This window comes from Narcine bancroftii, chromosome 4, assembly GCF_036971445.1.
Source record: "Narcine bancroftii isolate sNarBan1 chromosome 4, sNarBan1.hap1, whole genome shotgun sequence".
Taxonomy (NCBI): Eukaryota; Metazoa; Chordata; class Chondrichthyes; order Torpediniformes; family Narcinidae; genus Narcine; species Narcine bancroftii.
Window position 1 is genome coordinate 237,942,654 of NC_091472.1, and position 14,769 is coordinate 237,957,422.

At 40.9% G+C, this 14,769-nt stretch overlaps 1 protein-coding gene across 11 annotated transcripts in view; it reads right to left on the reverse strand.

Moving 5' to 3' along the window:
• The window catches only part of LOC138761744 (collagen alpha-3(VI) chain-like), a 66,913-nt gene extending 52,666 nt beyond the window's left edge, over positions 1–14,247 (reverse strand). For 5 of the 11 annotated variants that reach the window (XM_069934426.1, XM_069934423.1, XM_069934424.1 and 2 more), the window contains exon 1: positions 11,208–11,291. In XM_069934426.1, coding sequence (XP_069790527.1) covers positions 11,208–11,212 — 5 coding nt within the window. In that variant the 5' untranslated portion in view covers positions 11,213–11,291. The other 6 variants (XM_069934418.1, XM_069934417.1, XM_069934420.1 and 3 more) reach the window with 6 other exon arrangements.
• Between the last annotated feature and the right edge of the window lie 522 nt (positions 14,248–14,769).

Consider the following 14,769-nt stretch of genomic DNA (forward strand, 5'->3'; position numbering starts at 1 on the left):
AAGTAGGGTACCGGTGGAAAGATGGTGCAGGGGAAACAGAAGGGAAGGGAATGTCAGAAAATGAAGGTAAACTAAAGAGAGGAAGAAAAAATAGAATGGGAAGGGATTTTATTGGATATTGGAAGTTGATATTGGTGCCATCTGGTTGGAGACTGCAGAGGCAGAATTTATGTGTAGCCTCAGCCTAGCAGTTTTTGAGGTCACAGAGACATATCAATGTGGTAATGGCGTTGAAGTGGCTGGCCACTGGGAGGCCCTTGCTGTTGCAGCGGACAGAGTGAAGGTACTTAAAAAAGTGATCTCCTAGTCTGGGTCCAGTCTCGCCAATGTAGAGGAGATCACATTGTGGGTACTGGATGCAGTAAATGACCTGCAGAGATTCACAGATGAAGTGTTGCTTCACTTGGAAGGACTGTTTGGGGCCCAAAAGGTGGTGAGGGGACAAGGTGTAGGAGCAAGTGTAGCACTTCTTGCAGTCACAAGGGTAGGTATCAAGGGGGCAATTGGTAGGAAGGGACAAGTGGGCAAGGGAGTCACAGAGAGTGCAATGCCAATTGAAGCTGAATTGGGGAGGAGGGGGAAGATGTATCTTATAGTGGGATTGGCTGTGGCTATCCCTCAAGGTCGAGAATGATGGACTTCATTCCATTTTACACAGAGTGAAGACACCTATGCGTGTATTTGTTTAATGTGTACAAGAAACATACGATAGTTCACAAATCAACCAACTAATTCCAATGGCATGGAAACCACAATGATTGGAGATGATGGATTTGATGCAGCCTTCATCCACCTTCACAGCTGGTGAGTTCAGAGTAACTTTGTCCGCCTCTTCCACCGTTGAGGTCTTAGTTGGATTGTTCGTTATCAGGGGCATCTCCCTCAACCTTACCACCATGGGTGGCCCTACCAGGAGCACAGCTCCTGATGCCATCAATCTCAGGATCTCAGGTCCACACAAGCTCCTCCACTACGACAAGGTGACAATTCATATACATATATTGTATATCATTATAGTGGGATCACATTGTAAATAGCAGAAATTGTAGTGAATGATATGTTTAATGTGGAGGCTAGTGGGTGATAGGTGAGGACAAGGGGAATCCTGTCCTTGTTACTTTTGGGAGATAATGGAGCTAGGGCAGATATGTGGGAAATGGAGGAGATGCGGGTAATGGCTGTATTGATGGCAGTGGAGGGGAAGACATGTTAACTGAAAGAGAACAACATCTCAGATGTTGTGGAATGGAAAGCCACCAATAGGGATCAAATGCAGCAGAGACAGAGGAAATGAGAGAAAGAAATTGGTATCACCAGGATTTACCAGAATCCCATCTGAAACCTTGGGTTAAATTACAACAAAAGTTTAAGCCAACTTGGATTGTAATTCTCTGGAAGGTGGTAAATTTATTGTGAAATTTGATCAATCACCTCAAGATGGGATGTTAGAAATTATTCTCTCTGCAATTCATTTGCATTGTTCAACACTATAGGCAGGACTTTCAAAGATAAAATTAGGGAACACATCCACATGGATGGTAGTAGCAAGAGCAGGATCTGAAAATTGATCCCTGAACATATACTTCTCTTAAATTTAGAATTGATTGATTTTTTAATAAAATACATCAATGTGATTCAAGGATATAGGATGCAACATTTACATGGAGTTAGACAGCAGATCAGCCACAATTTCACTAAAAGTTGAAAAAGGACGACATTTAAATCTGGTTATCCCCAGCCAGCCTGCTTTCAGTGTTCAGCCATTCAATGCAGGGAAAATGTTTTACAGGGTATCAATAGATATTGTATTTGTGCTCTTACTAAGGTTGTAAATGGAACATTGTTAGAATTCACTACTTTCAATTTATACATTTTAGTCACATTATGGTCGGGGTAAAACTATTGAACTCAGCCTTGGGAAATCCTCATTATGATCCAAGAAGGAACTTGACACCTCTGGGAATGAGTCGATACGGAATAAATGATTGTTCATATCTCAAGAAGAAATACAATTTATAAAACACTACTCTGAAATCAAAGCAAATTGCTTCTTTAAAAAATCTTGACATCAGAGATACATGTCACTTCAGCTTTGATATGAAAAATATATTTGAGAATTTGTTGAAACTCCTGTTTTCAATTGCTTTAATGTGCAAAATTCACCTCCCTAATTGAGCAGTTTTGTTCATTTCAATAATTATCTCAGCCTCAGTAAAGGAAAGAGAGGTGCAGATTTGCTAGTATTTAATGAATCACTCACTGAGAGAGCAGTGGTCAAACTCATCATCATCTTTGAATCTTGAAACATGCTCTGGGAGAGCAGCTGAGTGGTGAGAGGGGTGAGGAGGCGGAGCAATCTTTTGATTGACTGTGAATCACAAACATGAGAGGCTGAGGTGAGGAAGTTGAGATGGTCAGGTAAGGCCTATTTTATCCACAATCTTTAGACAATGTATTAAATTTTGTTCTCAATTATATTTTTATTGAATTTTACATAAATAAACAGAATATGTTCAGAAAATTTGTAGAGTGCACAACATAGATGTCAAATTTAAAAAGCTGGAGTTCTATATTTAAAAGTGTTCTTTGTTCCTGGAGTGATACAATAAGGTACTAGAAATATGCTTTCATATTTAATAAATAAATAATGTGTAAATAAATAGATATATAAAAGAAGGGTTAAGCAACTGATAAGCTTCTACAGATTATATTACTGATGGGAATCAGCAAAGAAAGAGAAGACAAAAAAGCAAGTGAAGAAATAACTCCTTAGTTTAACTAGAGGTTCTGAATATAATTCAGGAATAGTCCCCACATCTTTTGGAACTTTTTGTTTGAGGTTCAAACTGAGTAGTGGATCTTTTCAAGACTTAGGACATAATATCTCTCAGCCACTGAGCGTATGTGGGTGGGGCAGCATTTCTCCATCTTAGTAATACTGCATGTGTGACCAAAAGAGAGGTGAAGGACAGAGTGTGACATTTGTTTGGAGTCAGGTGAACTCGTCCTCTCCAGTGGTACCAAAAAGGACAACCAAAGGGTTGGGTTCTAGATTGACAATTTATTTAAGTTTAATGATGCATCATGGTAGAAGGCCATTTTAGCCCATGAAACCCATGCTGTCCAATTATACCCAATTAACTTACCAATCTTATATGTTTTGGAGAGTGGGATGAAACTCGAGAAAACCCAGGCAGATCATTGGGGAGAATGTACAAACTTCTGACAGAAAATGGCAGATTTGAACACTAGTTGCTGGTGTAACACTAACTGTACTGCCCAATGTACTTGGAATGGCAATCAGGACAGAGTTGTTATCCTGCTGCAGGATATCTGATATCAGGGAGACTTGCAGTGCCCCCAGTAACTGCACCTGTGAAGAGTGCATCCAGCTACAGCTCCTAACAAAACATGTTGAGGAACTGGAGATGGATCTGGATGATCTCAGGATCCTCTAGGACAGAAAAGTTCATCAATTAAAGTGTTCACACTAAAGATGCAGGCTTCAATCAGTCGATGACTACTAGGAAAGGTAATGGAGTAGGTAGGTAGTTGAATGTTCTCCTGTGGCCATTCCCCTCTCAAACAGACATTTTGCTTTGGATACTATATGGTGAGGAATGGCCTATCTGAACATCAGGTAGATCAGTGGCACCATGACTGGCTCTGAGGCTCAAGAGGGGAGGGTGAGGTCAGGCAGAATGAAAATGGGAGAAGCTTGTTGGTGAGTGGGTAGACAGAAGGCTCTCTGGCTGCAAGTAAGACACCAGGAAGGTACGTTGTCTCCCAGGTACAATGGTCATGAATCTCTTGGGGCAGCTGCTGGATATTCTAAGGGGGAAAGTTAAACAGTCAGTTATGGTCATGCTTGTAGATACTGTACCAATTATGTAGGAAAAATCAGATGAGCTCCTTCAAGCTGAATTTAGGGAGATAAATTAGACCTCAAATCTTGGCTTTGCTACCAGTGCCATCTGCCAGTCTAAGTCAGAATAGTAGGATACAGGTACTCCCTGACTTCCGACCTATGCGACTTGCGTTAATCCGCACGTACAACCGAAATATGTTTTAAAAAAATAAAGAAAAAAGACAGAATTTACGTGGTTTATGTTGTATTTGACAATCTATAACAGGGATACAGAACATATAAGAGCCAAAATGTGCATACTTACCTTGTTAATCAGTATCCTGGGGTCCGTACACTGGCGTGGCCATCTTGATTCCTGGGTGCATGTGCGAGTTGCGTATTGGAGTTCGGTTGGCGCATGTGTGAGAGTTAAGGGCGCAAATTCAATATCATTAGTGCACTTAACTCTCACGCATGCGCCAACCGAACTCCAATACGCAACTCGCACATGCGCCAACTGAAGACTCACACATGCACCCAGGAATCAAGATGGCTGCACCCAGGATGCCAATTAACAAGGTAATTACGCAATTCCGACCTATGGCCATTCTGAGATACGACTGATCCTTCAGGGAGTACCTGTAGTTAGAATAAATGCACAGCCAGAGCCATGGTGTAGGGGAGAGGGATTCAATTCCTGGATCACTGGTATTTGTTCTGGGGAAGGGGGGGACCAGTACAAACTGGATAGTCTACATCTGGGCAGGACAAGGTTCAATGTCCTTGGGTGCGAGTTTGTTTGTTGGGAATATTTAAACTAATATGGCAAGGGGATAGGAATTCATGCAGGGACATGAGTGGTGCAAAATGGAGGTAGTAACAAAAGTAAAAACAAAGAAAAGTAAAAAAGGAGGCTGAAAAAGCCATGCAAGGGACACAAAAGGGCATTTTTCAGTTTAATTTTAAAAAGACAACAGTTTTCAAAAATGCAAGCCTAAAGTTCTTTGTCTCAATGCAAGGAGCATTCACAATAAGGTAGATTAACTAACAGCAGAGATAGATTTGATAGGGATTACAGAGACATGACTCCAGGAGGACTAAGTTTGGGGATTTGACTTTCAAGGGTATTCAACATTAGGAAGGATAGACTAAAAAAAAGGTGGGGCAACATTGCTCATCAAAGAGGAGATTAACACAATTGTGAAAAAGGACATCAGGTTGGAAAATGTGGAATCTAAATGGGTCGAGTTGTGGAGCAACAGAGGACAAAACACTTTAGTGGGAAGATGTACAGACTTCCAAGCAATAATAGTGATATTGGGGGATGGCATCAAGCAAGAGATATGTGGAGCATGCCAGAAAGGTACAGCAGTTATTATGGGTGACTTTCATGTGCCCGCAGATTGGGAGGCTTCCCTGGAGTGTCTGACGGATGGTTTCCTTGATCAATTTGTTGAGAAACCAACTAGAGAACAATTACATACTGTGATAGTACAGATTCTATCACTAATGTGTATATGTACAAATGGTAGTGTAGGATGACTGATTGGTTGAGAGTGTAGCCACACCTACTGGCAGGTCTTAAAGGATTGCTCCTAGCCAAACCTGGTCATTCTGGACTAGTTGACCTATTGTGATATGCTCCAGTCTTTTAGTTAATAAAAGCCTTGGTTTGGATCAACAAGTCTTTGGTTCTTTCAACGTGCATTACACGTACTAACAACCCTTTCAATTATTTTTGGGGCAAAGGGACTTAGTTAGCACAAACGCAGGAACAGAAATGGAAAATTCACCAGACAATGGTAAATTTAATTTTTTTTTACATAACATAACGTTTCTTACTTATCTCTTAACTTACTTAACTCTAAACTTAAACCCACTATGTGCAAATTTAAGTGTGTGTGTATAGTTAAAGTCCCACTCTGAAAAGTCAATCTTTAAAAGTTCAGCATCATTTTAGTTTAGCTTGAAGGTATAGAAATAATTATAAAGCACTTTTAAAGATTATAGCTTCAGGTCACTTTACTCACAAATGATGAATTCACAAACGCAGACAAGGGTTAAATGAAGTTATTTTCTTTCACAATGAATTCACAAACCCAGACAAGGGTTAAACAAATGTGGTTATCTTCTTCCACAATGAAGTCACAAACCAGACAAGGGTTAAATGAAGTGGCCAAACACAAAAATAGACCCAGTAGAATTCTGTCCTCTTTTCCAAAGAGACAGCAAAATTGGCTTCAATATTTCAAAAGCCACTGGTTCTGTGATTCCCCTTTTCCCAGAAGTAACACACACAACAGCACCATATCTGGTTACTGTAACTCAACCCTGTCTTTGACTTCTGTACTTTACAAACTAAACTCTTCCAAAATTGAACTCAAAATGTCTGAATTCGGTAATATATTTCTCCAAATCCATCACTGAGGTGAGTCCCAATTCTTAGAAGCCACATGATCATCAGTTTTATTTCTACCAAAATTCTGTTTCTTTTTCAAAACCATTCCATATCCATAACAACCTCTGACCTCATCTCTGTTCAAGAGGTATAAGTAGCTTTGATTAAAAACAGATGGCTTCCTCAGCAGTTCTTGAATAATTCAGACCCACTTGAAATCCATTAGCTCTGTCTGCCCACACACTTCTTCTTTATAAATGTGCTGTGACCTGTGTGTGACCCTGTACCAACCCACAGCTAACTTACTAAGAATACAGAGACAGTATTTTAACTCTATAATTTACTTTACTAAGACATTTTTATAAAATAGAGTTTAACATTAAATTAAAAATTAATATAAATCAGTAACAAATCTCAGACTGGGTGTTTTGCAATGAGGCAGAATTAATTAGCAATCTTCATGTGTAATATTGCCATATCGAGCCACGAGTGAGAGAGGGCAATGAATATGTTAATAGGAGGAGAATGATGTAGCAATGATGGGACCCAACACGACAAGTCTGAAGCATTGACCTCCATGTTAAGCTGGAGGTATTGTGTGGATGATGCATTTCACCTTCTGCCTGAGAACATTGGGGTAAGAAGCTGCTCTTTATGAACAGAAGCGTGACTTCCAGTCTGCCTATTGTTAGCTTGGGGTTATTAGGAGCACCTCATTAAGGGTGGATGGGAGGAGTAAGTTCCTTGAGCCAAAAGGAATCAATAATGTAGAGAGGAGAAAGCAGAAGGATCTGCTGAGGGGATATGAACAGCTAGTGTCTAAATGACAAAGCACAGCTTCGATAACCTCCTAATATTACATGTCAAATGTAAAATGGTGGGTGCTACCAGAGCTGCTGTAATGGCAGCGCTGTCACTGGTGCAGACCTGGGAAAGCAGGAAGGAGAGACACCGCACTGCTCCGAAGGGTTCAGACACCCAGTCCTAATGGTTTTTTTCCTTTAAAATCCTGCAATTGCAGGCTTTGTGCCCAAGATGACGGCGCCTATGCTCAACGGAATGGATGCAGACCATGGGAGAGCAGAGGGTGGCACAGGGCACCAGAAACAGGGAGAAACACCTCCGATTGAGAGGGTGAAGCAGAAGAGTTGACTCTATAGGACGGTGACTACAGTAGTGAACCCAATGGCTGATGGACCCAGACAGACTAAGGGGACCTGCACAGACTGTGGGCTGCTAGAGACTGGCTCATGAGAACAAAGTCTCGGAGTTGGGATTCAAGAGGTTGCTAAGGGCAAGAAAGGCTCCCGAAGAGCCTTAAGTGCTTAAGGTTCACAGGTTGAGTTGGAGTTTTGCATGTGGAGCTCAAGTTGCTGATCAAATGAATGGTAGTCTGAACAGCAACTACGGAAGCTGTGGGAGCACTGGAGGTGAATCCATGGATACTCAATAACTCTGAATGATCGAGTGAAACACAATGCTGGAGAAATTTAGCAGGTCACACAGTGTCCTTTATATAGCAACAGTAAAAATACAGAACCGACGTTTCAGGCTTGAGCCCTTTATCAAGATATGGAAAAATGTCAGCAGGCGTCTGAATAAAAGATTGGGGGGAGGCATGGTAGCAAATCCCTTTGGAGTGCTGATACTTCAGCCACCATGTGAAGGGTGGCCTGTGCAGAGGATAAAGATACTGATCCTGAGGCCCCATTTAGATGGTTCAGGCAAAGAAAGTTTTTGCAACCGTTTCTAATTTTCTCTGATGATAAAATGCATTGAAAAGCAGTGAAATATATTTAAATAATATATTAAAATGACTTTTAAGAAACAAAAAGTTAATTACAGCTACTCCCTGACTTGCGACCTACACGACTTATGTTCATCAGTAATTATGCAATTACGGTGAAAATCAGGCCTATCTATGGAAGATAACGCCTCTTGCAAGAGGTTGGAAGCAGTAATCAACCTCTCGTGAGAGCTGGCTGGTTGGACGCCACGTTGAGAGATTTCACCGCATTTTAACTCCTTGTGTTCCTTTTTTCTGATTCTGTTGCTCAATCTTCTGATGGTTAGACAGATTTTAGAGGCCAGTAGGGTGCTTAGGGTCCGCAACCACAGAAAGAATGAGAAGGATTCTAAGATAGAGAATGGAGTGTGGAATGAGCTGCCTGCTGAAGTGGTGAATGAGGGCTCTATTTTGATATTCAAGAATAATTTGAAGAGGAACGTGGAGGGGTGAGAAATGGAAGACTATGGTCCAGATATAGGTCAATGGAACAAGGCACAGCGATAGTTTGGCATGAACTAATGTAGATGTGAGTAGGCTCTTCCCCTTGAAGGTAGAAATGATTGGAATGAGGGGTCATAAGTTAAGGGTTAGGGGGAAAAACTTTAGAAGTAACTTAAGAGGAGAGTGGTGGCTGAGTGAAATGACCTTCCGGAAGAGGTGGTTGCAGCAGGGTCAATTTTGTCATTTAAGAGGAGGTTGGATGAGTACATGGATGTGAGGGGGTTGGAGGGTTTTGGTCAGGGAGCAGGTAGGTGGAACGAGTGGAGTTCTCTTAAATTGATGCAGACTAGAAGAGTCGATTATGGCCTGTTTCTGTACTGTAATTGTTAAATGGTTATTTGGAAGGAAATCGATCATTTTACTCTTCCCTCTTACGTTTTCAGTCCAGATGAAGGGTCTTGACCCGAAAAGCCATCTGTCATTTCCCTGCACAGATGCTCCCTGACCTGCTGAGTCTTCCCAGCACTTGTTTTTGGTTGAGGTTGGACTCAGCTCACTCCACCTGGTCACTATTGCATATACCGTATACAGAGAGCTGAATCCCCTCTTCTGTGACTCAGGCTATGAGGCTTAGCAAGTCCTCAGCATTGAAAGGTCTCGGACACTGCTGAGGTTCTGCTCTGATAGCCTTTGAAAGGAGGCATTTCTAAATGATTCATCTGAAATGTCCTCACCCCTTTCCATTCAGTGCTCTTCTCAGTTCAATACCTTCTGTACTTCCACAGCTTTGCCTTCAGTACAGCAGTAGGTAATGTACTGGAGGTCAGGTGTCAATTACATGAGATTTTTCTTGAGTATCACATGTAGGGCAATTCCCCAACATACGTCCATTCCGAGATACAACCAGTCATCCAGAATGGAACATGGACGTATGTTGTGGAATACCTGTAAAAACTTTTAACCTGTATAATTTAAACAAATTCACTTATTAAATGGGAATAAAACAAACCATCATTCTTCATTTCCATTGTCCATGCAAAGCTAATGAATGGGGCCAGATTGTGTTGGTCTCCCAAAAGGCCAGATGCGAAGTGCACAGAATCAGAGGATGCCAAGAGAAATCTCATGCAATTGACACCTGACCTCCAGCACACTCCCTACTGCTGTACTGAAGGCAAAGCTGTGGAAGTACAGAAGGTATTGAACTGAGAAAAGCACTGAATGGAAAGGGGTGAAGACATTTCAGATGAATCATTTAGAAATGCCTCCTTTCAAAGACTATCAGAGCAGAGCCTCAACAGTGTCTGATGCCTTTCAATGCTGAGGACTTGCTAAGCCTCACAGCCTGAGTCACAGGAGAGGGGATTCAGCTCTCTGTATACGGTATATGCAATAGTGACCAGGTGGAGCAAGCTGAGTCCAACCTCTACCAAAAACAAATGCTGGGAAGACTCAGCATGTCAGGTCGCATCTGTGCAGGGAAATGACAGATGGCTTTTCAAGTCAAGACCCTTCATCTGGACTGAAAACATAAGGGGGAAAATAGCCAGTGTAAAGAGGTGACAAATGGCGTGATGGGTGGATCCAGGTGAGGAAGGGTGGCAGAGAGGAGAGTACCAATAGCAACAGAAGCCGGGAGGTACAGTCTCTTGTGTCCATGAAATCAACCTGATGTGGCCCATTTCTGGACCTCTTATTCCAGTTTCATTCATTCAGGTTATGAGACACTCCATTAACAGCCAGAGAAAAGACAAATCAGCTTATAACTTTAAAAACTTCAGTCACCTTCAAAATACAATTCTCAAAGTTGAGGGCTTCATGCCATTTGCAGCAGTTTTCTTTTTTGAGTTGACCTCCCCAGAGTTTCATTTCCATTTGCAACACTCATTACCTGTAGGAGTGTTCATGTTGAATCCTGCAATGATAACGTGAGCAGCAATGTCAAATTGCACCACTCTAAACCATCCAAATAAGGATTCGGCAACAATAAATTAGAGGAAATAGATGAGATCCAGTTTCTTCCTGTTTAGTGTGCCACAAAATTGGCAATTGCAGGGAGAAAAACTTCAGTTAGCAGCTGGGCTTCAAAAATTATCAGAGAAGATAAATGCAGACTGAACAATTTCTTCTTGGAACAGTTTTCAAAACCTCTTTTTTTTTGTTTACATTTCTCTTCACAGCTGCTGCAGCGAGTTAGGGTCCTGGTGCTGCAGAGAAACTATTAAACACGGCAGTCTTGAGTTGATGTTGGTAATGCATACCTGGCTATTGTCTCACGGATACCTGACTAGCAATTTAGAATATAGATGATAGAACATTACAGCACATTACAGGCCCTTCAGCCCATAGTGTTGTGCTGACCTATATAAACCTACTCAGCAAACTAAATCTTCCCTATCTCACACCCATAACCCTCTATTTGTCTTGCATTCATGTGCCTGCCTAAAAGTCGTTTAAATGCCCCTATTGTACCAGCCTCCTCCACCACTCTTGGCAATGCATTCAAGCTCTCATTACCTTCTATGTGAAAGAAAAACTTACCCTGATATCTCTCCTAAACTTTCTTCTCCTCACCTTATGCAGATGTCATCTGTCATTTGCCACTGTTGCCTTGGGAAAAGGTGCTGGCTGTCCACCCTACCTATGCCTCTCAGAATCTTGTAGACCTCTATTGAGTCACCTCTCATCCTCATTCATTTCATAGAGAAAAGCCCAACATCTGTTATCCTTACTTCATAAGACATGTTCTCCAATTCAGGCAATGTCCTGGCAATTCTCCTCTGTAACCTTTCCAAAGCTTTCACATCCTTTTTGTAATGAGGCAAACAGAACTGACACAATATTCCCAGTATGGTCTTGTGTCATGCTGTCAGTCTTTCGCTGTGCTTAGTCTGCTCTTCTGTCATTGGACGTGTATTATCTCTACCACTAAGACACACCCCTTGGATATAACTGTGTATGTGCCCATTATCATTCATTATTGTATTACTAAGTTTCTACTAATAAAAGCCATGATTTCTGGTTAACTACACAGCCTTTGGTTTCTTCATTTACTGGCACTTCAGGTCTAACCAGTTTTATAGAACTACAACATTACCTCATGGCTCTTAAACTCAATCACCTAACCAATGAAGCAACATAAGTCTTCTTAACTACCCTAGAAACCTGCATTGCAACCTTGAGAGATACATAGATTTGGACCCTAATGTCTCTCTATTTTTCCACACTGTTCCGCTATGTACTCCATCTTCAAGTTCAATCTTTCAAAATGCTTCACTTAATACTTATTAGGATTGAACTCCATCTTGCACTTCTCTGAACAACCCTGCATCCTGTCTAGATCCTGTGTAACCTCCAACAACCTTCTACATTTTCCATAACACTTCCAACCTACATGTCATCTCTAATGTTATTGACCAGGCCATTTATAAAATTCACAAAGAGCAGGGTTCCTGGAACAGATCTCTGTGAATTCCACTAGTCATTGACTTCCAGACATTAAAGTGTGAATGTCAGGACAGTCAATCTGATCATATTTTCAGAGAATCTCTCACTTCCCAATGGTGATCTGGTGAAACCTGCAAGGAGTGACACAAAAAGAGAGCATTACCCTTTCTGAGTAGTGGTATGGGATCTTTCACGTGCTCCTGGAAGGTCAGACATACCCATATATCACATTTCATTTAGTGTGACTGTAATTTTAAGGATTAGTGCAAGCTGCAACCATTCACAGCTTGTGGTGAGATGGTGTGGCATCAGAAAGTATTGACTATAAACAAAAGTTGATACTCCGGAAGAGAAAAAGAACAATGGTTGTTTATTCAGGAAAAACAAATGGCGAGAGAGACATGTCATTTTGAGTCATGTGATTGGGACACTTAAAGAAACAGGATCCAGTTTGATCAGCCAACCATCTGATAAACACAGAGGTTGAATAACTCTGTGTGAAATGAACAATTCTGCTGGATTCTCCTTGGCAGGGGAATTCTTGAACCTCTGTGACCATTGTAATGGTCATTTTGATTGACCCATAACTTGGTAAAGGAAGCAGGAGAATTGATTCATTGGATCATGACCATTGTGATGGTCATTTCATCTGACTCGTCCTTGGTTTTTGGAAGACTCGTGGAAGTCACGTTTTGTTTCCCCTACACAAGGAAGAGGGGAGTTGTGACCACCATTCTCATTAAAGAACATTTATCTCAAAGCAAATTGACAAGGATTCATGAGTTTTCAGCTGTCTAATCACTCAGTCTTTCACCTCCTTTGTGATTACTTCTTGTATCAGTTTAAAAGTCTGAATTTCAACACAGGATTTCCAAGACTGAACTTTGGAATGACTTTCCAGAATTGTGCCTAAGCTGTAATAGTTTGGGTATTCTACACACACATATACAGATAAGTATATTTGTGCATAGTTGGGGTTAAGTTTTCTAAATTGTTACATTATTAGTAGTTATTAATAAACATATTGTTTTAAAATAAAAACAATAACAGTCTCTTGGTTAATTTCTATTGCTGCTGGTCTGACATACAACAACGTCCTCAGTACTGTGGCAAAATAAATTTAAAGGTTCAATCCTCTGTTGTAATGAGAAATAGCAGTGGAAGAAAATGAGACAAAATCTCACTTACATAGAACACAGAACATTACAGCCCAGTGCAGGCCCTTCAGCCCAAGATGTTGTACCAACTGAAGTAAACCTACTCCTTAACAATCTAATCCTTTCCTACTTCACAGTCCATAACCCTTACTTTTTCTTGCTTTCATCCACTTCTGCTCAACACTTAACCCTTCTGTCATTGAGAGATGATGTATTTTGTATTGAGATAAGGTTCACATAACATTGTTAGAGTTAAACCACAGGTCACTGATTTCAGATTTATTGTCAGAGTACATACATGGCATCACATACTACCCTGAGATTCTTTTTCCTGCAGGCATGGCAAAATTACCACTAATAGATAGTGCAAAAAATAAACTACACAACATAAAACATGTAAACAAACAAACAACTGTAAACAGAGAATGAATGTAAACAAACTGACTCTGCAATACAGAAAGAACAAAAAGAAAATCAATGAGTCTTTGATTGAGTTTGTCGTTGATGGTGGAGGAGTAGCAGCCATTCCTGACCTGATGGCGTGAGTCTTGTGACACTTATACCTCTTTCCTGATGGCAGCAGTGAGAACAGAGCATGTGCTGGGTGGTGAGGGTCTTTGCTGATTGCTGCTCCCCTCTGACGGTAGCATTCCATGAAGTAGTACTCAAGATGTAATCAATAACTGAAGACCTTTCTCAGCAACAAACTTGTAACTCAAGAATTTGTCATTATATAATTTCAGTCAAAGAGATAAACGAAACTATGGGATAATAACCCTGCATTTAAAAACCACAAATTAAGCTTTACTTGTCCAATATATTTTAGAACTGAATTCCAGTCCCAGAAAGTTGCCTCATGCAATGTAAATAAATTATATTAACAGTTCGCTATTAAGTACTTCGTCCAAATCCCTGTGGATCCCAGGTAATTCTGATAGTTCTTCCAATGGAAAAGGGTAAAATAAAATAGAGCATAATGAGAAACCACAGTGGCTTTATAGCTTCTTAAAAGCGAGTGGTTCCTGTGATCGAGTTAGAATTGCAAAACAAACACTTACCGTCAAAACCAGTAATTCATTAAATGTGTGCAAGATATACAAGATGTTCATCTGCTGATCTCTTCTTGTGAAGTAAGTTGAGTCAGATCAGTTTCTCTCTATTTGAAGAATATTATTTACAGTTTTTTCCTATTAACTCAAGGCAAGAGGCATGATCTGGGATTTATGTGATACCAGGCACTCATTGGTGGATATTTTGGGAATGCAGGCAGCACTTCTAGATTTGGTCAGAATTAATTTTTATTGTTTTTTTGGCTGTTTTGAAAATTTTGCACCTCAGACTGCCTTTGTCCATTGCAAAGCATTCTGGATTTGAACAGCAGCAGACACTCCATTGGGAATAGGATTTTGCCATATAAATACCTGTCAAATGTGAAGGTTTTTACCTTCCACACACAGGAGACTGCAAATGCTGAAATCTGGAGCAAAAAAAACCTGCTGGAGGAATGTTGGGGTTGAGCAGCATCCGTTGGAAGGGGGTGGGGGAGGGGGAAGGAAGGGATTGTCGACGTTTCAGGTCAAGATCTTGTATCCTGACTGGGTAGGAGGGTTGGAGAGGAAGATGGCCAATATAAAGAGGAGAATGGGAGGATGAGAAGAATATGGGTCAGTAGGTGACTGGTGGACTGAAA